At 38.4% G+C, this 26,923-nt stretch overlaps 1 protein-coding gene across 20 annotated transcripts in view; it reads right to left on the bottom strand.

Moving 5' to 3' along the window:
• Window positions 1–26,923, bottom strand: part of PARD3 (par-3 family cell polarity regulator) — a 649,140-nt gene that overhangs the window by 18,357 nt on the left and 603,860 nt on the right. For all 20 annotated transcript variants that reach the window (XM_082739698.1, XM_082739694.1, XM_082739700.1 and 17 more), the window contains one exon: window positions 2,495–2,615. In XM_082739698.1, the coding sequence (XP_082595824.1) occupies window positions 2,495–2,615 (121 nt within the window). The remainder of the gene's footprint in view (window positions 1–2,494; window positions 2,616–26,923) is intronic.

Here is a 26,923-nt window from a genome sequence, read left to right as displayed (position 1 = left end):
TAGGTGATAGGGATTAAGAAGTACACCTGTTGTGATGAGCACCTGGTGTTATATGAAACTGTTGAATCACTATATTGTACACCTGAAACTACCATTAACACTGTGTGAACTATACTGGAATTAAAATTAAAAACTTAATTTAAAAAAAAAAAAAAAGAAAGAACCATGCTTTAGGAAACCTAGTAGAAAGAGACTGAGTCAATTATGCCAAACAATATAAATAGATTAACACAATTCAGTCATGCTCTTACCTGGGAATGACTCAATTTACTTGATCAACTAAAAAATAAATGTTTTAGAAAAACAATGCCATTAATAGTAATATTGTTGCAGGAACACGATTAGAAATTTTCCTAGATGTTATATCTGCTGAACTTGTTTTATAACCTCCCAAAGTTAGTCTGGGCTTGATTTCACAATCAGGTCTTACTCTTGGATGTTGGTCTCATTTTGCCAATTGCCTGCTCTAAGGTTCCACCTTCCTCACTTGAACTGAGGTAGTACCACTTCTTCCATTTTTCCTTCTTCTATCTCAAAATTATCTTCCACAGACTCCAGTTTGACCCCTAAGCCCCACAATCAAAACGTTTATAGGTTTCTGGCGTTGAGAAGAGTCTATCGAGGGTGTCAGATTTTAGGACCAAAAAGGACCTCAGAGATGACTGAAGGTCTAGAAAGGTGCTTCTCCAAGTTGAAGAGGCTCCAGAAGGACCCCACCAGGCCTTGTTAAAATATAGATTCCTGGGCCGCACCCAGAGAGGTTGAGATCCAGAAGGTCTGAGGCAGGGCCAGAGAATGTGCAATTATAACAAGTTTCGAAGTGACAGTTCAAAGTGCTGGTCTGTGGACCACACTCGGAGAAGCTCCCCTTCTGTCTGCTTTAACTTACGCACTCAGCTTTCTCTTAAATTTTCATTTTATAACAAAGGGTTTAATAACCGGCGCTCAACCATCTACTCTAACTCTCTTGGTTTACAACATCAGAAAAGAGGCCTGAGGAGCCAGATCGCCTGGCCAGTAGGCCTGTGCTCTGTCCTGATACTATCTTTCTTCAAACTCCTAATCTAGCTTTGAAGCCTCCGACTACATTTCTACCTTTATCTCTGCTTCCCTACAAAATAACCAACCTCTCAATTCTGGGTCAGCTGGGTACATACCCTTTCCCAAATAAAACAGGATTTTTTTAAAGCCCTTTAAACCACTTTAAGCCCTTTCTAACATTACTAGTCCTCCTAGTCCTACTTCCCCAAGTATCTAGTGTAATTAAAATTCCAGCACATTGAACTGAACTCATGAGCTTTTTGGACCTTAATCTCTCATCTACTTTAGGAACTCACATGGATGGGATACCTTTGACCGCAAATTATCCAGAACTGTCCCACCTCCAAGATCCTGGACTCTTAAAAAATATACCTTCTTGCCCGCAGCCCCCTATGCTTTCCAATCTGTAGACCACTGACCTTTCTCGCATCCTCCCAGGCAACTGAGGTAAAGCTTCCTTGAGCTGCACTTACCCAGCCTGGGCAATGTTCCACCAGCATCTTCCCAGGCCTCCAGAGTGCCTTCCCTGATTTTCTGTCATGTCTGTCTTGCCAATCCCCAACACTGAATTAATCCAAACATTGTTCTATTCCCAATCCTCTAAGCCCTGTTGGCTATGGGCACAGTACAATGTTGGCTAGACTTACTAATGCTCTCAGCTAGAACCTCCTACCTCAAGCAGCTTGTATGTTCACCTCTCACAGATTCTCTCTCAAGTTTCCAAAGAGATTCCTCAAAATTCCTGTCATCTTGAACCTCTCCACCCCCCACCCCCAACCAAATCTCCCCCAGTGCCTCCCATTCCCAGCAATCCCATCTTCTCCAAGGCAAAACACAAGAACAGAGAGCAAGTCTGGGGCTGGACTTAGGGGGATTAGCACAGCACTCTGTAGAATTTGGACTCTCTCTTCTGGGGCCTTGAGACGCCATTCAAAATTTTGCTTTAGAAAAATCACTGTGATGGCTGTGAGCAGGACACACTAGAACAGGGATATGGGCAGCTAAACCAGAGGGATTCCACAAATACACAAAGGGGATGAGGGAAAATAAAGAATCAAGAATTCCTAAATACTATACTTCATGTATAGTAGATACACAATAGCCATGTGTTGAACTAATTTATTCTGGCTCTGATTCTGAGAATATATAGAAAAATATTTACTAAAGTTAAAAAAAAAAAGTGCATAATTGAGAGCAAGAATCCCTTGGCTATGTCTTGTCATAAGGCAAATGCAACTGATTATGCAATGGACAGATGGTGCAACAAGATATAAAATGAAATTAGCAATGATGAAACCCAGATGGAAATGAGGAAAAGGTCAATATGTTAAAGGTCAAAGGAATTTGGCTCCATCTTGTCTTGTTTCATAAAGGACGAAGGTCAGAGCTCAGTGGCTCTTTACTGCAGGCAAGTTGTCAGACTGTTCTCTGTGCTGCTGAACCGCACACTCACCCAGGGTTGCTCAAAGCTGTAGGTACGTCGCCGATCTTCTACGTCTTCATCCTGCTTCGCTTGCTGAAATTCTTGCCGTAGACGCTGTATCCGATCATGGTTGCTAGGAGTTGATCTGTTGCTAAAAGAGAGAAGGGGCAGCAATGAACACCCTTCAGAGATACAATCTGTGATATGCAGTTGCTAGGGGAAGAAAATGGCAGCCGGCTGTGGAATGACACCGTTTAAGAGGCAGTGAGTTTATAAAACAGTATCTGGGCACTTAAAAGGCTTTCATTTTGTTCTTATGATTAAGACTTATTGAAGACTTACTTCAGATATTCCAGAGGGCAAGCAGTATTTTTAGACATTCCTGTTTTATGCAGTACTTTAAAAGCTTCATTTCCTTTCTGTAATCTGGCAAGGTGTTGGCAGCAACATTTTTTTGGAAAGGACATTGCATTAAGAGACAGAAATACCAGGGTCCCATCCTCGCCCCTCCCCCCACCGCCTTCTCAGACTAAGGCACTTAATACCTCTGAGGTGTGGGGTTTTATATACATATGAATTGGACATGATAATCATTTCTGCTCTAAATATCCTAGTTGCAACAACCAAATAACAACCAAGTAACAACACAGACTCACGAATATGCAGTATTATTTTCATAACGCCATCATATAAAGTTTCTGTTTAGGAGTTATCTATATACAAAAGGCAGGTCTCACAGCATAAAGGACAAGCATTTAAAAAATAACTTGGGATGGCAGTTTGATTTCACCAGTTAGCTAATAATAATGATGCCTTCTTTTTTGATAGCATTAAATTTTAATTCTCACAAAAAGCTTTTAAGATAGGTACAGATGGTAGTATTTCTCTCTCTCTCACTACACACACACACACACACACACACACAAACGTAGAAACTGACTTTCGTGACTTGTCTGCAGTCTCCCCATCAACAGGGAGGGGAGGCTGGAATTCAGATTCTTCTGGAGCCCAGTCCATCCCTGATTTTGCTGTGCCGTGTTATGTCCCTTAGTAAAACGTATATCAGACTCCAAAGCCCCTGCTTTATAAAATCATACAGATTTTAAAAACAGTCTTTGGCAAGAGTTGCAGAGATAGCCAAGTTAAAACAATCTTAAATCTCATGGCACTTTTGGTCTATGTTATCCCCTGAGGACAAAGTTATGTCCTATCAGGAGAGCTATTCAAGCACATTAGGTACATGCTCTCTCCCCAGTGACACATCGGACTCCTTGAGGGTGAGAATCAAGCCTTGTATTTATCAACTATACCCTCCAAGCTGCTCACAGAAAGGAGAGCTATAAGCTCCTAGAAGATGGGGGTCTCTTCACTGAAAACATGTTACCCTGGTTACTCTGTATGATTCTGAGTTCCTCTTGCTGCACACCCGCCCTGGGTCATGTAATTTGTCAGAGGTAGCTTGGAAAGAGGAAGTCTGCCACAGTGGAGTACATAAAATTCTCTAATATATATCTTCATATGATTCCATGTGTTTTGAAAAATTCTAAAGGTTTAAGGATCTCAGACTGAAAATATTCATATATGACAATACGAACATCTTCCAAGAATATGGGTCAGTCTTTCATCATTTAATCTACTGGGTAGATCCCTATCATCTTTTTGTTGCTATTAATTTTATTAGAGCTTCTGGAACATTCTGTCAATACTCCCAGTTTCATTATTTTTTCAGTCAATAAAACCCTGTGTTCCCTTCTTAATTCTGACAAATATTTTGAACAGATCGCCCTGAGAACATTAAAGGCTAATGGGTCTGTACAATGTGCTACTTGACAAGGCTTCAGCCCACATCTGGATACTGCTTAAAACTTCCCCTCCATACTCTTGAGCTGAGCAGGTTGTTATTCCCACTGGTTTTCAAGAAACATATAAAGCATCTTATATTTTTGAACACATGCACTTTCAATAATGGCTTCCCAACATAGTACCCAATCCCTGCAACTCCTGCTCTCCATGTGAAGCTGTGATAATGCAGGCACAAAGATAGTTCCTGAGATAGGAAGTGAGCATTCGTTAATCTCACTGCTGTTTCTCCAACTGTGACTTTTTTGTTCCTGGAATACTTTCCATAGCTTTTAATATGGGGATCGTAGGAGGCTTGACTGACAAAATATTTTACAGGTCTGACTAGAAATATTTCCCTGTTATTTTCATGTAGCATAGACAGTTTTAACCCCATAATTATCAGGTTCATGAAGTCCAAACCACTGATGAAAACTGATCTCCTACTATTTGTGGTTAATTGAAAGTACAAATCTCCCAACACAGGAAGTTGACCCAGTGTCCTTAATTTTAAATTCTGGTGACCTCAATGTTTTTCACAGTAACAGCCAAGTTCTGGAAGTCACTTCTGCCCTTATTTCAAATCTCAGCAGCTGTTGAGACACTGCTTCACTTTCTTTTCCTTTGCTTCCTTTCCTCCTTTGCTCTAGAGAATGGCAACCCACTTGCCTAAGACTAGCAAAGCCGCATTAAGGATTGAAATTGAAAAACAGGCCGCAATGGTTTTCATGATTGATGATGACTTTCAAAGACTGGAAGACCATCAAGCATCCTTGGGGACAACAGTTGGCAGTCTGAAGGTGAAATCCTGGCTTCAAGAATGAATCCCTTGCAACTGCTTGCTCTGTTTCTCAGGCCAGTCTATAACGGGCCAATAATTCACATTTGGACTTCTAAAGTTCTTGGTTGGCTCTTCTGCCAAGAAAGCCAAAGGAAATTTTAAATATTCATTAGCATTAGTGGCTGAGGCCTACACATCCCAATCAACTTATATTTAGATTCATTGACAATTTAGGTTGTTCATTATTTTATGTGTGGGGGAATAACAAAGATGCCACAGGAGTTAGCAGATGGGTGAGAGAGACAGTACAACTCTTAATGACGAGCTAGTAAATCATAACTTCTACAGAAACGAGTGATGAAGAGGACAATTACAGAGATGGTTTTTCTTTTCCTTCTTAAAAAAGATTTTATTTATTTATTTGCCAGAGAGAGAGAGAGAGAGCGCGCGCACAAGCAGGGGAGCAGCAGGCAGAGGGAGAAGCAGACTCCCCACTGATTAGGGAACCAGAGATGGGACTCGATCCTGGAACTCTGGAATCATGACCTGAGGTGAAGGCAGACTCTTAACCGACTGAGCCACCCAGGCATACCAGAGATAGTTTTTTCATAAGAATTCCCACAGACACAAGACAATTTAAGTCTAACACCAACACAGCCTTCCCTTATACATTTTTTTTAGTCCAATTGGAATTTTCTTTTATACTTTTATGTGTGTGTATATATAAATTTTCAACTAAATGATGGTGGTTAATTATGGTTCAGTAATTATCTGGAAGTCTTTCTGACAGCACTAAAACAAGGATACATTGGCTCATCCACTATGGAGATTCCTAGTCTGGCATGAACAGTGTAACCCTTAATTATATGGAACTCAAATCTTTTCCATTCATAATTACATGGCCTTTGTACCCTCTCCTATCAGAGGAAGATCACACAGAGTGCTAGGCTTTATAGCCTTCAGAATGGACCACTGCAATGTGCTTTGCAAAAGTAGCCAACTGTAGCAAAGATCTTATGTGCCTGTAAGCTCTGGAGTCTGTCCTGTACCTGAGCACGCTATCCGACCCATGGCCTTAGGTCCAGAGAGTGAGAAAAGAAACATCAACAGGCGCTCTCTTGTGTCCATGAGAATCATGCAGGGCATTTGCTTAAAGATGCAGATTGACAAAGACTTACCTGGAGAGATTCTGAGTCAGTGAGTCGTGGGCGGGTCCTATGTATCTGTATGTATTCAAAAGCACTGCAGGTGCCATATGGACACCACTTAGGAAATAATTCAGCCTGTAAACGTCATAGTTGGGACAAATTCCCAGGCCCGTGGGGCAATTAACTAAGGACAGAAGGAAAGCCGATGGCCTTGGGAGCACCCATGTGGGTTCTGTGACAAATGGGAGTAATATGCTTAATCAGGAAAGGGGGTCCCTTACTTGGTTTCAGTAGATTGTTGTCCTGAAGGGATGTGAGCCTAGCAATGCCTTCTATTTTCTTTTTCTTTACAGAGAAACCAGAACTATAGTTTTCTCCTCTATTCCCTGAATTTTAAATGCTGGCTTACTTTTTTTTTTTTTTTTTTTGAGCTAAGGTGAGACAAAACAAAAAACCAAACCAAATAGGTCTGTGGGCAGCTAGCTTACAACCTCTATTTTGTATTCTGCGGATGCTGCCTGTTTCATACGTTGCTTTTCTAGGCTATTTACTTCCACTGCACCAAGATAAGGCCAGTGATCTCCCAGTAACAGACCCAAGAAACAAAAATATTTAAAAAAAAAAAAAAAAGACAACTAGGCATTTCCATCTAGTCTTGCCTCTCCAAAGCTGTCTGCTTCTTCTGATCTAACGCTGGGTCTACTGCCCTGCAGGCTGGAGGTCTGACCTATCTTTTCAGACCAACATATGCTGAGAGAGAGGGGGTTGTGATGTGACTGATTAATTCTTTATGGACTAAAAATACCTTAACATTTGCATTTTTAATTATGCAAAAGAAATCTGGAAAGCTGGAACAGAGGGCACAGCTTTAAGATCCAGAATTCAATGGAAGGGATAACGACCACTCTGTTGTTGGTTTTTTTTTTTTTTTTTTGAGCAAGAAGCACCACCTTGGAATACACTAGTTTTCCCACAGAAGGAAGGAAACCATGATATGGGATGGGGAAGACAGAAGGGAAAGAACGAACTGTGGCAGGCTTTCCATGGTGCCCAGAATGGAGAGGTGATTACCATGTCTAGCACAAGACAAGGGAGGAAGGTATATTCACTCGAATCTTTCTTTCTGTAATATCCTCTCCTTTCCTTCCATCTTCTGATTCTACCAGAAAATATTGTTTTACAGTGTTTATAACTTACATGTGCATGTGTTTCTCTTTCTTAAGATCATGACTTAATCACAATAATCAAATATTATAAATATATTATATAAATTTATATTTATATTTATTTTATATATTTATTTATATAATATATATTATATATAAATATATAATAAAAATAAATGATAATATATTTTATATATTTATATTTTATAATATATAAATATATTTATATTCTGCAATATATATTAAGATATACATATATTAATATATAATATATAATAATATTATATATAATTATAATATTATATTTATATTCTGCAAGTCACGTTCCTGTGGCAGGGTAAACTGTTACATAAATACTTGTCATGGACAGACTTTAGAGTGGCAGTGGCCCCACAATCCCCCTTCCACATATTCACACCTTTGCACAACTCTCCGCCGCTGAGTATGGGCAGGGCCTGTGACTTGCTTCTATCAATGAAATGGAATAAAAGTAAAAAAATGGATATGATTACATTTGTGTGAGTATATAAGTATGCAGTGTCCATCTTGCAGGTCTGTATCTCTCTCTTCTGGCTTTGAAGAAGAAAGCAGCCCTGAATCCTACAGCTGCAGAGAACAGAATGCTGTCAACATCTCCGGGAGCAGGGAATCAAATGTTTCTTTCCCTAGTGGAGCCTCCCAGGGAGACCCCAGCCTGGCTGACTCTTTGATTGTACTTGGATGAGACCCTGAGCAGAGGATTCAGCTGAGCTGTTGCTGGACCCCAGATCCACAGAAACTGATCGAAGAAGCTGTTAAGACTGTGCTGATTTGTTATACAGCAATAGCACTAATACCCTTTGATGTTGGCCTTGGCCATGTGTCTTGATTTTACCCACAGGATGTTCATGGATGTGATGCAAATAGGGGTTTGAAATGTGATTGCACAGTGGGTTTGTTTTCTTGTGCTCCATTGCAACAAAAGATAATAGATACTCTAAACCTCTTTCCTTTAAACACACACACCTACATATAGACACAAACACTTGCCACAACCACCACCACATCACGTTAGTGCTGGCAGAGTGGTGAGGGTGGGGGTGGGGGTGGGCTGGCCATAAATAGGTATTAAATGGAATAAAGTTGCCTAGAAGCACAAAGACCTAAGCCCTGCCCATGGCTGCAAACAAATATTGCCTGTTGGAAATGCTTGCTGGTTCAAAGAGCAGAATCAAGAGAAGAATGAATGAATGAATTTTACCACTGTTATTTATATGGTTAGTCACTCCAAAGTTCCAGTCTCTGAGAAAAATTACACAAAGTAAATACTATTGCAGAAGATGTCCCTGAAAGATGGTTACTGCCAGATCTTAACACAAGAAACCAATCAAATGAGCTTTCCTCTGAACACCAGTATATTGCCAAGAACACTCCATGGAAATCTACCCAATTGTTTAGGGTGACTCCTTCAATCAATTTCCTCATCATTGCACCCAACGTACCCCTCTGGTTCTGTGAGCTTTGAAAATCAGTCCTCATGAGACCAAATCCACCATGTGAGTGTTTTCTCAATGTGTGGTGAAAATAGACCTGCCAGCCAGGTCATTCAGTAAAATCTAACTCATGGGCTCACTCCCAGTTTCTCTTCCTGGCAGAGATGGGTGACCTGCCAGGTTGTGACATAACTCACAGATATTTGTGGTTAAAACTGGTTTTACTTAGTCTGGAACTTAACATATGTCCTTCAAATCCCCAATTTACAAAAGAACAGGTACAATGTACAGAAATCAGTTGCTTTCTTTTACACTAACAATGAAAATATAGAAAGGGAAATTAGAGAATCAATTCCATTTACTATAGCACCAAGAACCATAAGATACCTGGGAATAAACCTAACCAAAGAGGTAAAGGATCTGTACTTGAGGAACTACAGAACACAAATGAAAGAAATTGAACAAGACACAAAAAGATGGAAAAACATTCCATGCTCATGGATTGGAAGAATAAATTGTTAAAATGTCTATACTGCCTAGAAGCATCTATACTTTCAGTGCCATCCCAATCAAAATTTCACTGGCGTTATTCAAAGAGCTTGAACAAACAATCCTAAAATTTGGATGAAACCAGAAGAGACTCCAAATTCCTAAGGAAATGTTGAAAAAGAAAAAACTGGGGCCATCACATTGCCTGATTTCAAACTTTACTACAAAGCTGTGATCACAAAGACAGCATGGTACTGGCATAAAAACTGATACACAGACCGGTGGAACAGAGTAGAGAGCCCAGATATGGACCCCCAACTCTATGGTCAAATAATCTTTGGCAAAGCAGGAAAATAAATATGTAGTGGAAAAAAGACAGTCTTTTCAATAACTGGTGCTGGGAAAATTGGGACAGCTATGTGTGGAAGAATGAAACTTGACCATTTTCTTACACCATACAAAATGATAAACTCGAAAGGGATAAAAGACCTCAACATGAGTCAGGAATCTATCAAAATCCTAGAGGAAAACATAGGCAGTAGCCTCTTTGACATTGGCCACAGCAACTTCTTTCAAGATATGTCTCCAAAGGCAAAGGAAACAAAAGCGAAAATGAACTTCTGTGACTTTGTCAAGATCCAAAAGCTTCTGCACAGCAAAGGAAACAGTCAACAAAACAAAGAGGCAACCCACAGAATGGAGAAGATATTTGCAAATGACAGTACAGACTACAGACAAAGGGCTGATATCCAAGATCTATAAAGAACTCCTCAAACTTAACACATGCAAAACAGATTATCACGTCAAAAAATGGGCAGAAGACATGAACAGACACTTCTCCAAAGAAGACACACAAATGGCTAATAGACACATGAAAAAATGTTCATCATCATTAGCCATCAGGGAGATTCAAATCAAAACCACATTGAGATATCACCTTACACCAATTAGAATGACCAAAATTAACAGGACAGGAAACAAGTGTTGGAGAGGATGCGGAGAAAGGGGAACCCTTTTACACTCTTGGTGGGAATGCAAGTTGGTGCAGTCACTTCAGAAAACAGTGTGGAAATTCCTTAAGTAATTAAAAATAGAGCTACCCTATAACCCTGCAATTGCACCACTGGGTATTTACCCCAAAGATACAGATGTAGTGAAAAGAAGGACCATCTGTCCCCAATGTTCATAGCACCAGTGGCCACAGTCGCCAAACTGTGGAAAGAGCCAAGATGCCCTTCAACAGACAAATGGATAAAGAAGATATGGTCCATATGTACAATGGAGTATTATGCCTCCAACAGAAAGAATGAATACCCAACTTTTGTATCAACATGAATGGGACTGGAAGAGATTATGCTGAGTGAAATAAGTCAAGCAGAGAGAGTCAATTATCATATGGTTTCACTTACTTGTGAAGCATTAGGAATGACACAGAAGACATTGGGAGATGGAGAGGAGAAGTGATTGGGTTAAGTCGGAGGGGGAGATAAACCATGAGAAACTGTGGACCCTGAGAAACAAACTGAGGGTTTTGGAGGGGCCTGGTGGGATGGGTTGGGTGAGCCTGGTGGTGGGTATTATGGAGGGCATGTATTGCATGGAGCACTGGGTGTGGTGCATAAACAATGGATCTTGGAACACTGAAAAAAAAATTAAATTAAAAAAAGCACAGGTACACACAGTAAAGATTTTGTTAACCACATCAGCTTATACCCTTGGCCTTTCCATTTTTGCTCTACACTCCTCAGCCCCAGCAATTTACTTTTTGGCCTAAGTACAAAACTCTATTCCAAATGCTACTGGATTTTACACCTGCACTTGGCATCCAATTACTGGAAATGTAAAAGGACATTATTCTTTTCCCAATTAAAAAAAAAATCACAAAAGTCAATTTCCACATTCTATCTGAGATCTCAGATAGGCCACTCCATGCTTGATGCATATTCCTGTGACATATTTCTAGCATTCCCCCAGCGGGGAATGCTACACCCGAGGGGGGCTCTTGGAGTTCTGCTGACTGCCAACTTCTCCCCTTAAGGAACTCTTTCTTCTCCAGCCACCAGTGTTTCAAAGTCCAACCATCTCCCAGACTCCGGGATCTTGCCGTCCAGCCTTCTGAAACACCATTATGGCCTGCATCCCAGCACACTGACAAAGGCAAAGACCAGAGTAATTTAAAGCATCCAGGACACTGTTCATGACACTCAAAAGACCCTGTTTTCCTGAACTCCGGCTTTTCCGAACCTCGGTGCTGTCTGCAGATAACCCGCCCTTCACAGGAGGGCCACTTATTTCAGGGAAATGTATTTCTTTTTTGACTTCCTTGGTAGTCGCCCACAAATGAAAAGACTAAAGATCTCGTACGTTATGTAAACAACCCTTCTTGGGTACTATTACTTTTCAAGATATTTCATTAGAGTAAAACTAAAGCACCTTTCCCTTCCTTGTCCAATGACTAATTCTTCCTGCATCCCAGAGAAGGAAAAACTTTTAGTCCCTTCATTTGTACAAGTGGCAAGTCTAAAATTCAGTTATTTCATGGATGTCACTTAAAACAGACACTAGGACCAGAGAAGGTAAAAAAGTGACACCCAAGGAAACATATGTAGGGCAGGCCTGTCACACAACTTTAGAAACAGGCAGCCAGCAATGACCACAAGCGTCTCAGATCATTAAGCAATGTCTTACTGTGATGTCACGCACCGATGTACAGAGTTGTAATCCTTTCAAAACAGACAGATTGTCAGCATGATAAAGTGGATACAAACAGGTTCTTGAACAGTGATGACTACAGTGTTGGGGGGAGGAAATGTCACTGAACTGAAAAGCGTTACCAACACAACTCCTAGGGGCCAGTGCCATCGAGAGACTGAAGGTATGTCTCATTATTCTCACCGAGCTGTTTCTCTACACTGAGCAGTAACTGCATAAACTCTTCCTGATCTTGTAATTGCCAGACAAATAGTTAGAATCTACAGATGTCAGAACTGAGTTCCTAATTGCTATAAATTAGTGAGCAAACACAGGTTTCTCATTAAACCCATTACACCCCGTATGTTAAAACAGAGCCCTTGCATGTGTTTTCTTTCTTGGCACTCACAGCATTCGTGGAACAAACCTAGGAAGAGAGATGCAGAGTGGTATTGCTAGGGCGTGTGTGCGGCAGGCTGATTCCTGGGTGAAAAACCTGGAAATGGCAATGCGTTTGTTGCCGAAATTTTAATGAGGAGTTACACTGTGCCTCCATCTTTGCTTTCTTAGGACAGAGTCAAGTGACATCACGCCTCTTTGAAAGTTTTTGCTTCTCTTAGAGGAACCTGGAATGCTGCCTCCCATGGCACTTGGATTTGCCTCCTGTTACCTGTGCAGGTGGAAATGCATACATTGCTAGATTAAATGGGAAGGGAGGAAGGAATGGACTGAAATGCTGTGGAAAAGCATATCTGAATTTTCATTGTAGGTAAGCACTAGTCTTCTGGCTCAGAAGACCATGGCTTTTTCTACTCTGGCTCTCTCTCTCAGGCTGGAAGATTTATGAGAAATGGGGGAAAGGCTGGGAGGGTTAAACCAAGAAATGTATCAATTACCAAACTACAAATAAAAATAGCTCCTTTGCACAAGCTTCATTAAGTTTTATCAGCAAGTATCTTGGGGTTTTACACTCAAACCACAGGTCATAAATTCACAGTAAATCCCCCATATGTTCACCAAACACCTGAATTCAATTTCTCTTCTGGTTGTGAAGTAGGAATATGGTGCTCCAATTAATTATGCATGCAAAGTTAGTTCCTAACATGGGGAACTTTTTTTTTTCCCAATGCTGAAGGGTATTTAGACATTATACATTCATACATAATATATATATTACAGTATATAGGTATATTTATAACATTCGAAATTTAGGGATAGATCTTTTTTTAATCATCATAATTTTATACTGGTGAATAGGTATAAATTCTCTTTTCCTAGTTTGAACAGTGAAAAAGCAAAATTGGTATATACTTTGCTGTAATGTATAATTTTTCTATAGACAATCTCATACCTTTGTGAGATGTGACAATGATGTTAATATTTAAGGTTTTTACTTTGAATTACAGAAAAAGTCTAACGTGAGGCTAAATGACTATATTTATATGTGTCTATATGTACATGTGAAATTAGCTACTTAGGAAATATCATGTCATTTTCAGTTTATTTTCACAGTTTTGCTCATCACTTGTAATATGAAAAGAATTATGAGAAACTTATGCAAATCCCAAAGGCACTCACTTTCCTCAGCTGATAAAATTCATTTTCAGATTTTTGACACCCATGATTTGTTGTCCATTTCACACCAATTTCAGTGTAATAAATCATAACAAATTAAAAACATACAGCTACGTTTTCTGGGTTAAAAAGGTAGTCACCAAAGCTGTTAATACTGCATTTGCTTCTGATGTGATGAGTCACAGGGAGGGTCACCTCTCTCCATCAGAAAGACTGGGGACTAGATCTTACCCTGGGTCCCTGTGTGGTCATTCGGTAACAGGGCTATCATTTCATAAGCAGTAAAATCTCAGGAATGTACCCCTCACCCCATTTTATTACTATCATCACTCTTCCTTATTAGCCTGTCACTGGTCTCAGGCAGGAGTGAGAAAAATTTAGCTTTACTTTTTCGAGGAGAATTCGTCCAGCTACAAAGAAAACACACGTGCATGGACATACATAATTTCAGGACCCAACAATAAATACACGAGAAAAGACATTCTATTATGAGCCTGAGGTCGTTTTTCCTGACTAGTAAATTTCACAGAAATAATCCAAGTTGTTTTCTCCCCAGAAAGATTGCTAAATCTATTGCAGTCACACCTCTGATGAGGCATTTATTTAAAACTTAGCACAAAGTAACATTATTTAGCAAGCTTTAAAGGACCATCAATGAAAAATGATTGATCAAAGTTTTCACTTCAGAAATCATGTTCTCATAAAACTTTCCAACAAGTGAGCTTTGACTGTTGTGAGATGGAGTGTTGGAGCTTAAGACCCCAGAGAAGGTGAGAGAAGCCAGAATGAACCTCCCCAGGCCCTTAGAGGAAAATGGGCAAGGGGGCAGGGGGAGAGAAGCAGTGTGCCTCAAGTCTTCCTCACTCCCAAGTTGACTACTCTGGGGCTTTATTTATTATTTTTTTTTTTAAGATTTTTTATTTATTTGTCAGAGAGAGAGAGGGAGAGAGAGCGAGCACAGGCAGACAGAGTGGCAGACAGAGGCAGAGGGAGAAGCAGGCTCCCTGCCGAGCAAGGAGCCCGATGTGGGACTCGATCCCAGGACGCTGGGATCATGACCTGAGCTGAAGGCAGCCGCTTAACCAACTGAGCCACCCAGGCGTCCCTACTCTGGGGCTTTAAACAAATAAATGATGGGAGAGAAAATGTTTTCCAGGCATATCTATGAATTTAAACTCATTCTTGAAAATACAATGTTACTGCCTCTAAGAAACCATATATGACATTTCTCTTTCCACGATGCAAGACGCAGTTATAATTTGGATATAATGCCCCAAGTGCACTTTCTTTTCATAGACTGTATGATTTTCATAAATCGTCTAATAAATGGCAAGGACATAGAAGGTATTCTATTAGGTTAGAGAGCTGAAGAAAGTTTATGGATCAGGCTCTTCATTTAATAAAACCACTGGGGATATGAAGGTTAGCCAGTTGTGACCCACAGTTAAAGTCGGTGCTTCAAACTAAAATATACGTTTCAGTGTCTGAAAAAAGAGCAAAGGAATTTGGGAGCACAGGTGAAAATTCTAGAGAGTGAAAAGAAGAGTGAAAATCAGGAGTACATTATGAAAATTTGAAATAAGAAAGCAATGGAAATTAAATTACAAAACCTGATGGGTTTTGATGACAAAATAAAACGATTATCATGTTCCTTTTCATATTAGAGAGGTTTTATCATACAAGCATAGAAACTAATTATAGAACCATTATTTTAATTCTTTAATCATGAAATGATTACATAGAATTCAAGACTAACATTCTTTTTGTTTTTTTGTATTCTTTGTCCTTAATGACAGCATAATTGCAAAATACTATACGAACCTAAGCTATTTTTTTTCCCTAAGATAAAAATTCCAGTGCAATACGCTGTTTAATGCTCATGTCAATTCCCAATTATGGATAAATTCTATATGGCTTTCCTGGAATGATTTAAAATGGAAAATAATGTAACAGGAGATACACGGCCTGTGATTCCATGACTGGCTAACTGAAAGGTTTCTGAGAACTAGAATAAAAGCAGAAACATATTTATTAGTCTTCTAAGAAAACAGAACACTGGATGTGCCCAAATGAAGAACTTGCACATATTACTTTATAAACATTTTAAATATCATTGGAATACTTCTGTTGACAGGTAGTTTTTTTAATGTCTATTTATGTCTTAATTAACTTCATAATTATTAGCTAATAATTTTTTAGGCTTTCCTTTAATTTACAATCTGGCCATGTCCCAACTTATAAATAATTTATCTGGATAGAGGAAATAAATGAGATAGAAACATTGATCAGTTTAACTTCTCCTTTCACGTTCAATTAAATTATTAGAAACAAAAAATGTGACCATATTGGTTTGGAATTATTGATAGATTTTGAAAATGGTCTGCATCATTTTTTTGTAAATTACTTTTTCAAAGCAACACTTGCATGTGTAGGGTTGATATTTTTAACTGCTAACTAAAAGTCTTAAAGTATCTTCTGCTTCATTGCCTCGTGTCCCTCTGACTACCCAATCCCAAGCTAAATACTTCTAAGGCTTTTCACTGTTTTCTACAACATTTCTTTTTAATTCAACCTCAGATAGCAGAATGGATCAATCACAATTCCTGGTTTGTGATAGACTCTTGTTGATGATTCTCAGCTCACTTTCTTCCATATAATTAATGATTTTTAATACTATACTCAATATTACTAAAAGTAAATTATCAATAAGATTTATTACACAAAACAAAAGCTAGAGATTTAACAATAATCCCTATCTACCCGAAATACCTCTGGCATTTCACTACATTTTTCTGAATAATTTTAAACATTATTTGTTGATTTCCTGTGAAGGTAGAAGCAGCACTAACTCTCTTGTATATGGCAATCCCATTCTTCACTCCCTGTTTTCATGTCCCACGTCCTCTTGATGCAGTTCTAGCAGAACTTTTAAATGCTTTTTTTAGTATTTATATTACGTATATAAATATTGTTCATTACTAATTCTAATGGAGCACTGTGATTACATTTCCTTTCTTCTATGACATTCTTGGTTTTCCTTTGGCTTAGTGTTCTTAGAGCCTGTCTCTAATTTTTTCCACCCTCTGTAGTCTTTTTATTTTTTTAAGATTTATTTTTTAGAGGATTTTTAGGTTCAGAGCAAAACTGAGAGGAGGGTACAGAGATTTCCCACAGACCTCCCGCCCCACACGTGTGTAGCCTCCCCCGTTATGAACATCTCCCCCCAGAGTGGTAGACAGGTCACAACTCAAGAACCTATCTTGTCACAACATTATTAGCCGAAGTCCATAGTTCACATTAGGGTCTGCTCGTGGGGTTGTAAATTCTATGGGTTTGAGCAAATGTATAATGACATTTATTTATTATTATAGCATCATACAGAGTATACTTTTTGCCCTAAAGTCCTCTGTGCTCTACCTGTTCATCTATCCCTCTTCCACCTTTCCTGGCAGCTACTCATCTTTTAACTGTCTCCATAGTCTGCCTTTTCCAGAATGTCAAAGAGTTGGAATCACATAGTATGTAACCTTTTCAGATTAGTTCCTTTCACTTAATAATAATATGCTTTAAGTTTCCTCAGCTTGATAACTCATTTCTTTTTAGCTCTAAATTCCATCCCACTGTCTGGATATGTCAGTTTCTATCCATTCATCTACTGAAGGAAATTTTTATTGCTTCCAAATTTTGGCAGTTATAAATAAGACTACTATAAACATTCATGCGCAGGTTTTTGTGTGGACATAAATTTTTAGTTCTTTTGGGTAAATACCAAGGAGCACAATTGCTGGATTTGTAAGGTATGTTTAGTTTTTGTAAGAAATTTCCAAACCTTGGTCTTCCAAAGTTCTGGTACCACTCTTGCACTCCCACAAGCAATGACTGAGTTCCTGTGGCTCCACATCCTTACCAGCATTTGGTGTTGTCAGATTTTGGCCATTCTCATAGATATGTAATGGTATTTCACTGGTGTTTTAATTTGCATTTCCCTGATGACATGTGATGTGAAACACCTCTTCACATCCTTATCTGCTGTTTGCGGATTGTCTCTGGAGAGGTGATTGTTCAAGTCTTGAAGCCCTTGATCCTTTTTTGAAATTGGGTTGTTGAGGGGCACCTGGGCAGCTCTGTCATTTAGGCATCTGCCTCTTGGCTTCAGTTCAGGTCATGATCTCAGGGATATGAGATCAAGCCCCATATTGACTCCATGCTCAGCAGAATCTGCTTGAGCCTGTTTCCCCCTCCCACACTCTCTCCCTCTCCTCCTCCCCCCCACTTACACTCTCTCTCTAAAATAAATACATAAAATTAAAAAAAAATAAAATTCAGCAGTTGGCTTTCTTATGGTTGAGTTTTAAGAGTTCTCTGTATATTTGGGATAACAGTCTTTTATCAGATAGGTCTTTTGCAAATATCTTCTCCCTCTTTATAGCCTTAGACACATTTTCCCATGATCCAACCTATCATAGCCTATCAATTCTGGGTTTTTTCTTGGAGCCCTCCAAATCAAGTGTTCTTGCCACATGCTCCAGGCTGCACTGGGCTCTCCAGGTTTCTGCATAGTGGCAGTCCTGGCACCTCCCTTCATCATCATCCTGGGATTTTTTTTTTTTAGAGTACATCATGTAGCTTCCTAAAAGGGGAAGTATTAGAAGTAAAAGAGAAAAAGAAACAAAACAAGAACTTGTATCTTTACATGCTTAAACCATCACCACTTATTGGCAGTTTGGTTAGGGATGGAACCACAGGTTAGGAAACACGACTCTTCAATATCTGAAGGTATGGCTCCATGTTCTTCTGGCTTCCAGTGTTGCTGTTGAGAATTCTAGCATTCTGATTCCCAGCTCTCTACTGTATATTTTCTTTAAAGGGTCATCTATTTGTTTCTGTTATTCTGAAACTTCACAATCCTGTTTCCTTTTAAATTTGAGTTTTGGGGGCACTAGTTAATTCTTCAGTTTAGGATCGTAAGTTCTCCATCTCTGGAAAAATTTCTTGTGTTATTTTTCTAATAATCTCTCCATTCATTACCTCTGTTCGCTCTTTCTAGAAAACATATTCATTATATGAAGGACCTTCCAGAATGAACTTCTGCTTTTTTTCCTCTCTCTCTTTCCCACTATATTGATCTTTACCTTATGTTTCATGTTTCCTGGCAAGCTTTAGAATTATTTGTATACTATTCTTTTATATTATGTATGTTTTATGCACATAAATTACTTTTTAGAATATTTATATATTTACACATGCTATATGTTTATATATGTTAATATATGTAAATATATGTGAATATCTATGTGTGTGTATATATACTTTAAAAAATATTTCCATATATATTGACTCAGAGACTAAACTTTTAAAGCATTCAATCTGTAACCTACCAAGTTCCAAATACAAGCAAATCTTATTTTTATGACTTAGCCAAGTCTTTCAAACCTTTCTTCCACAAACACACGTTCTGGCATTATACTACAAATGACTTTTTCTTTGACATGTAATGAAATTCACAGTTTGGGTTTAGATGTTTATTACACAAGTTTACTCCCACTGCTCAAAATGGTGATTATGATCTATAATTTTTAACTCTCTGTTTCAATATTTGCTGGCGTCCACTCTTAATTCTCCTGCCAAATAGTGACCAGCTCCCACTTGGATCTCTTAAAATTATCCCATTGGTGTTCATGGTAGAATGTTTCATGACTTTTCCCACAGTGCAGTCCGAACCTTAGCCACAGAAGCATGCTTTGAGAATACAGTCCAAGACTCAGCACACCCCACCACACACAAAGCTGATACCATTTTCTAAGAGATTTGGTTCTGTAGCTAGTACATGTGAATTTATTTAAGCAAATGAAACCTGGTATAAAATCCTGAATAATCACAGTCTTTGAAGAATCAATTGCTACTCTGACTAAATAAGAGTTTACAAAAGTCCTTTTTGTATGTTTGTTACAATCCCCGAGTTTGAAAATCTTTCTAGAAAGCACTAAAGTCTCTTCCATCTAGGAAAGAAGGAATAATGGATATCATTTGAGTTTCTTAAAAAGCTTTAAGATTCTCATGAACTTTAGTTCTCATTACTGAATATCTGAGTAGGAAAAAGAAGTACTTGAGCTGAACCTTATTCCATCAACTACGGGATAATACCCAAAAGCCCTTTTGCTTTCTCATTGATGTTTTTGGACAAATTCCCAATAGCAGTACTTTTGTAGGCATCTACCTCTTTCTTCTAAAACTAAACTTTTGCAAACATTGGCTAATTGTAGGTTTGCTTGGTTGATTTCTAGTTAACTGAGACTTCACTGTATCATTTTACTTACACGTGACTTTAAAATTGTACTGTAGCTGAAACAAATGAGAAAATCTTTACTTATTTTGTGGTATAGGATTCCTAGAAGAGGTTTCCTTTTCTTGTTTGACTTTTTCTCTATTTCAAGCATTTGTGAATTTCGAAAGAAAAAAATCAATAATACTGACTTCCAGACACAAAATGTTTAAAATGTGGATAAGAAACTTTTTGACCTTTATAAGTTGATTCATGTAGTCAAATTTTCACTTCTGAAAAAATGTTGTTCAAAGACTTTTTAGAAGTCTTTTTATGACTTTTTAAAAAATTTAATTTTTTCAAGTATAATTAGCCTGCCATGTTATATTAGTTTCAGGTGTTCAATATAAAAGGCTTCAAATTTAATGCTTTCTCTTTTTAAATTTAATTTTTAAGATTGTGTGTTAATTCAAGTTATTTAATATGCAGTGTAGGGTTAGTGTGAGGTGTACAATACAGTAATCCAACACTTCCATACATCACCCGGTGCTTTCATAACAAGTGCACTCCTTAATGCCCCTCCTCTAGTTCACCCATCCTCCCATCCCCTCCCCTCTGGTAACCATCAGTTTGTTCTCTATAGTGAAGACTGTTTCTTGGTTTGCCTCTCTCTTTTTTTTCCTTTGCTCATTTGTTTTGTTTCTTAAATTCCACATCTGAATAAAATCATATGGTATTTGTCTTTCTCTGACTTAGCATAGTACACTTTAGCTTTGTCCATGTTATTGCAAATGGCAAGATTTCATTCTTTTTTATAGCCAAATAATATTCCTTACACACACGTGCACGCACACACACACACACACGCATATTATATATTGTATCACATATATATATATATATATACATACATATATATATATACATATATACATATATATAATCTCACACATCTTCTTTATCCATTCATCTATTGATGGACACTGGACTGCTTCCGTAATCTGGCTACTATAAATGACAACTGCTATGAATGTCAGGGGGCTTGTATCTGTCTGAATTAGTGTTTTTGTATTCTTTGGGTAAATACCTCGTACTGTGATTCCTGGATCATAGGGCAGCTCTATGTTTAACTTTTTGAGGAGCTTCCATACTGTTCTCCGGAGTGGCTGTACCAGTTTTCATTCCCACCAACAGTACGAGAGGGCTCCTCTTTTATCACATCCTCTGCAACACCTGTTGTTTCTTGTGTTGTTCATTTTAGCCATTCTGACAGGTGTGAGATGATAGCTCATTGTAGTTTTGATCTGCATTTCCCTGATGATGAATGATGATGAACATCTGGCTATTTGGATGTCTTCTTTAGAGAAATGTCTGTTCATGTCTTCTGCCCACATTTTAATTGGATTATTCACATTTTGGGTGTTGAATTTTGTAAGTTCTTTATATATTTTGGGTGCTAACCTTTATCACATATGTCACTTACAAATACCTTCTCCCATTCCATAGACTGCCTTTTAGTTCTGTTGATTGTTTCCTTCACTGTGAAGCTTTTTATTTTGATGTAGTCCCAATAGTTTATTTTTGCTTCCATCTTCCTTTAGCTCAGGAAACCTATCTAGAACAAAGGTGCTACAGCCAATGTCAGAGAAATTACTGTTTGTGCTTTCTTCAAGGAGTTTTACAGTTTTGGGTCTGACATTTAGGTCTTTCATCCGTTTTGAGTTTATTTTTGTGAATGCATGTGGCTGTCCAGTTTACCCAACACCATTTGTTAAAGAGACTGTCTTTTTCCCATTGGATACTCTTTCCTGATTTGTACAAGATTAATTGACCATAGAGTTGTGGGTTCACTTCTGGATTTTCTATTCTGTTCCATTGATCTGTGTGTCTATTTTTTTAAAAAATTATTTATTTATTTATTTGACAGAGAGAGATCACAGCAGACAGAGAGAGAGAGAGAGAGAGAGGGAAGCAGGCTCCCCGCCAAGCAGAGAGCCCGATGCGGCACTCGATCCCAGGACTCTGAGATCATGACCTGAGCCGAAGGTAGCGGCCCAACCCACTGAGCCACCCAGGTGCCCCTGAGTGTCTATTTTTGTACCAATACCATACTGTCTTGATTACTACAGCCTTGTAATTTGACTTGAGGTCTGGAATTATGATGTCTCCCACTTTGCTTTTCTTTTTCAGATGGTTTTGGCTATTTGGGCTCTTTTGTGGTTCCGTACAAATTTTAGGATTATTTATTCTCATTCTGCGAAAAATGCTTTTGATATTTTAGTAGTGATTGCACTATGTAGATTATTTTGGATCGTACAGACATTTTAACAATATTTTTTAAAACAACAAACAAAGCCTAAATCCAGCAGAAGGAAGGAAGTAATAAAGATCAGAGCAGAAATGAATGATACAGAACTAAAGAAAAACAGAAACACCCCAGTAGAATAGACCAATGAAACTAAAAGCCAGTTCTTCTAAAAAATTAATAAAATTGATGCACCTTTAGTGATACTTAATCAAAAAGAAAAGAGAAAGGATCCAAATAATAAAATCATAAATGAGAGATGTGAAATAAAAACCAACACCACAGAAACACAATTATAAGAGATCATTATGAAAAACTGTCTGCCAACAAACTGGACAACCTGGAAGAAATGGATAAATTCCTAGAAACATTTAAACTACCAAAACTGAAAGAGGAAGAAATACAAAACTTGAATAAACTGATAACCAGCAAAGAAACTGAATCGGTATTCAGAAAACTCCCAACAAACAAGTCCAGAGCCAGATGGGTTCACAGGCAAATCCTACCAAACATTTAGAGAAGAGATAATACCTATTCTTCTCAAAATATTCCAAGAAATGGAAGGGAAACTTCCAAATTCATTCTATGAGGCCAGCATTACCCCGATACCAAAACCAGATAAAGACACCACAAAAATAGAGAACTTCAGGCCAAAATATCTGATGAAATCTAAACAAAATACTAGCAAACCAAATCCAACAATACATTAAAAAAAAAAATCATTCGCTACAATTAAGTGAGATTTATTCCTGGGCTGCAAGGGTGTTCAATATTTGCAAATCAATCAGCATGATGCATCACGAGAAAGAATAAGAAACATACGAATAGATGCAGAAAAAGCATTTGATAAATTACAACATCCATTCATGATAAAAATCCTCAACAAAGTAGGTTTAGGGGGAACATACATCAACATTAAAAAGGCCATAGAGGGAAAAAATCACATCTCATATCATCTTCAAATGGGAAAAACTGAGAGCTCTCCCTCTGTGGTCAAGAACAAGACAGGGTGTCCATTCTCACCATTTTTATTCAGCATAGTCCTGGAAGTCCTAGCTATAGCCATCAGACAACCAAGAGAAATAAAAGGCATCTAGATCAATAAAGAAAAAGAAAAACTTTCACACTTTGCAGATGAGAATACTATATATAGAAAACCCAAGACTTCACCAAAAAACTGCTAGAACTGATAAATGAATTCAGTAAAGTTGCTGGATACGAAATCAATATACAGAAATCTGTTGCATTTCTATACTCCAATAATGAAGCAGCAGAAAGAGAAATTAAGGAATCAATCCCATTTATAATTGCACCAAAAATAATAAGATACCTTCCTAACCAGAGAGGTGAAAGACCTGTACTCCAAAAACTATAAAACACTAATGAAAGAACCTGAAGACAGCACAAAGAAATGGAAAATTCTCATGGATTGGAAAGGCACTTTACTAACTTAAATAACTTTGGGGGGAAACAACTCAACATGATCACAGAGTGTAATCAAGATTTGTTTTTCTGCAATAAATATAGAATTTTTGATCTTTCAACGAGTATCAAAGTGCTGGGAAATAGGCAGAGTAAGTACCTAACCAGGGTTCTACTGCATCATGAGCAGCAGGGGCAGAGGTCACAGGAATCTGGGTGCATATTTCCAAACCAGCCTCGATGCCTAAAGACTCACCAAGGCAAGGGGTAGTGCCAGCTTATACCTGAGCACAGAGGAGAAAGGAATGGAGCAAGGCATCTGTTAAAACTCAGTACGACCCCTTACAAGCAGATTGTAACACTGCTTTCCCTGTATTTTTGCATTCAACCTATGTCCAAACACTAGTGTGCGGGGAAGCTAAGCCAAGACCAAATAGAACTAATTATGTGTGCAGTAGCAACAGAAGCCCAGAAGGAAGTCAGGGATAGACACAGACATTGATTTAGATCTAGACACAGGCAGAGATGTAGATATAAATATCAGCACGAAAAGACATTTATACTGAAGAATCAGTTCTGGATATTTTCCTGAGTGGCAAAAAAAAAAAAAAAAAAAAGATTTAGAAAATATATACAGACCATCCCCAACTTATGATGGTTTGACTTAATGATTTTCTTTTTTTTTTTTCACTTTATGATGCTCTGATAGTGATCGGCATTCAGTAGGAACCGTACTTCGAATTTTGAATGTAGATCTTTTTCCAAGCTCACATACAGAGTGATACTCCGTTCCCAGGCCCCAGCCAGCAGCAGGATCTCACGAGGACAAACAACGGATAACAATGGTCATGCACCGATCCAGCCATTCTGTCCTTCGCCCTCACTACAGAATTCAGTAAAATGCATGAGCTATTCAGCACTTGATTATCAAATAGGCTTTGTGTTGGATGATTTTGCCCAACTGTAGGCTGATATAAATGTCCTGAGCACACTGAAGGCAGGCTAGGCAAAGCTAGGAGGTTCAGTAGGTTAGGTGTATTTAATACATGTTTGACTTGGGATATTTTGAACTTACAATAGACTTATTGGGACCTAACCGCATTGTAAGTAAAGCAAGCTCTGTACTGAAATATTACCCGTGTTTGTCATGAGCCTATTATCTGACATAAAGCTTCCCTGAGACTCAGAAGTCACAGGCCTCTGTAGATATCATTTTGTTTTGTCTTTCCTCATATTGTAATGTCTCTGCAGACTACCTCTGATATTGTTTCATTTTGATATCATAATAGTGTCTCCATGGATTTTGGCTGACATTTTGTTTTGACATTAGGCTACAATAGACCTCCACTGACATTTCATTTTGTCACTGCAACATTGTTTCTATAGGTTCCCGCTACATTATTTTGTTTTGACATCAAAATGTCATCTCCACGGTCTTGGCGTGACATTATCTAGAGAACTTTATGAAGAGGTATGGAGCCCATGGAATAGATGGATACAATGCAGAACATCTCATAAACTTGAAAATGTTTTTGATAAACACACGTTTACATGAAACAATATAAATGTGCTAAATTGTTTCCATAAAGTTACTAAGGTTTTTTATAACATGGATTCAGGTAAGGTGTTGATTTTCCATCTTTCCAATAATACAAAGTTTTTTAAAGATTTTATTTATTTCTTTGAGAGAGCACGAGACAGCGAGAGAGCACAAGCAGGGGGAGAGGCAGAGGGAGAAGGAGAGCAGACTCCCTGAGGAGCAGGGAGCCCAATGTGGGGCTGGATCCCAGGACCTTGAGATCGTGACCTGAGCCCAAGGCGACGCTTAGCTGGCTGAGTCACCCAGGTGTCCCACATTTACAAAAATCTTTATGAACATTTTGCTACTCATAATAAGGCCAAGAATATTGATCAGAAAACTAAATACTTCTAGGTTATATCAACTTAAATTCCCAGGGAAATATTTTTACAACATAATAAATCTTCAACTTTGGTCAGAAGTCTATATGACAAATGGTTACAATATGAATATTTCTGTGTTTTTGGCAACCTATATTTATAAATGTTATTTAATTTGTTGAACAGTTTTTATTTTGGAACATATATATATAAAACATTACTCCTAACATAAAATGCCAGAGAAGGTATTTCTATAGATGTTCTCCTATATTTCCATCTATTGTGTAAACAATTGATAGTAATAAGAACATTCATGGATCTTATACAATCCTTCACTAGAAAATTGTCATTTCATTACATAGTTTCCCTTTTACAAGTATGTATGTTAAAAGTGACCTGAAAGTTGGTGCTAGTGAAAGCATTTCTCCGGCTGAATATGTGTTTCCTTTAGTTACAGAGTGAGGATTTTATATTGTCCTTTTTGCCTTGGCTACCAGGAATCTCCAAGATAATGTTCAAGTATAATTACTCACACCAATTTCCTGGTATATCTTTTTTTCCTTTAGTCCTTTTAAACTTTGCTTTGACAGCTATTTTTGCAAACTGCTTCAAATAATTTTTGGAAATCAGATGGGCATAAGTCCTATATAAACTTTATGTTTTAGAGGGACATAGTAACCACTCTCCTGAATATGGAATATAAAGCCTAGAATTTCTCTTTGTATTTTGAGCAGTTATTTCTTCTGATTCTCTTAACAGAAGTAATAATATCTGTCTCATGCATATGCAAATAGTATGAATGTGGCCTAAGAACACCCCTCACCCAGTGGTGAGCACAGAACAGGCACTTCCCCACCTCTGAGTCCGATGAATTAAAATGACATCTTGATAGAGACACAGAATCAGTTGTTATAAATTGCAGCTCAAGAGAAAAATAAAGGTGCACATAGAGCAGGGCACCTGGGTGGCTCAGTGGGTTAAGCCTCTGCCTTTCGCTCAGGTCATGATCCCAGCCTCCTGGGATTGAGCTCCACATCGGCTCGCTGCTCAGTGGGGAGCCTAGTTCCCCCTCTCTCTCTGCCTGCCTCTCTGCCTCCTTGTGACCTCTATCTGGTAGATAGATAAAAATCTTTAAAAAAAATTGCAGATAGTGCTTCAGGGGTCATCAACAGATACAGAGGTATAATTCAAGTGGTAGGAGTGGGTCAGATCACACGCAGCAAGGATGTAGAAGAGGGACGGGCATGCATGAGAACTCGAACTAATACCACTACAAAAGAACGGCTCTGACTTTCCACAGTGGCTGTGTAATTGGGATAGAGAAGCAGAAAGGCTGACCGGGTTGCTTATGAAGTGGGGACCCACGGGATATCACAGTGTGCTGTTGGAGAGAGAGCGGCACCTCCAGTG

This window comes from Mustela nivalis, assembly GCF_964662115.1.
Source record: "Mustela nivalis genome assembly, chromosome: 7".
In the NCBI taxonomy this organism is placed as follows: Eukaryota; Metazoa; Chordata; class Mammalia; order Carnivora; family Mustelidae; genus Mustela; species Mustela nivalis.
Note: the sequence above shows the minus strand (reverse complement) of the source record. Positions and strands in the feature narration are given on the sequence as shown.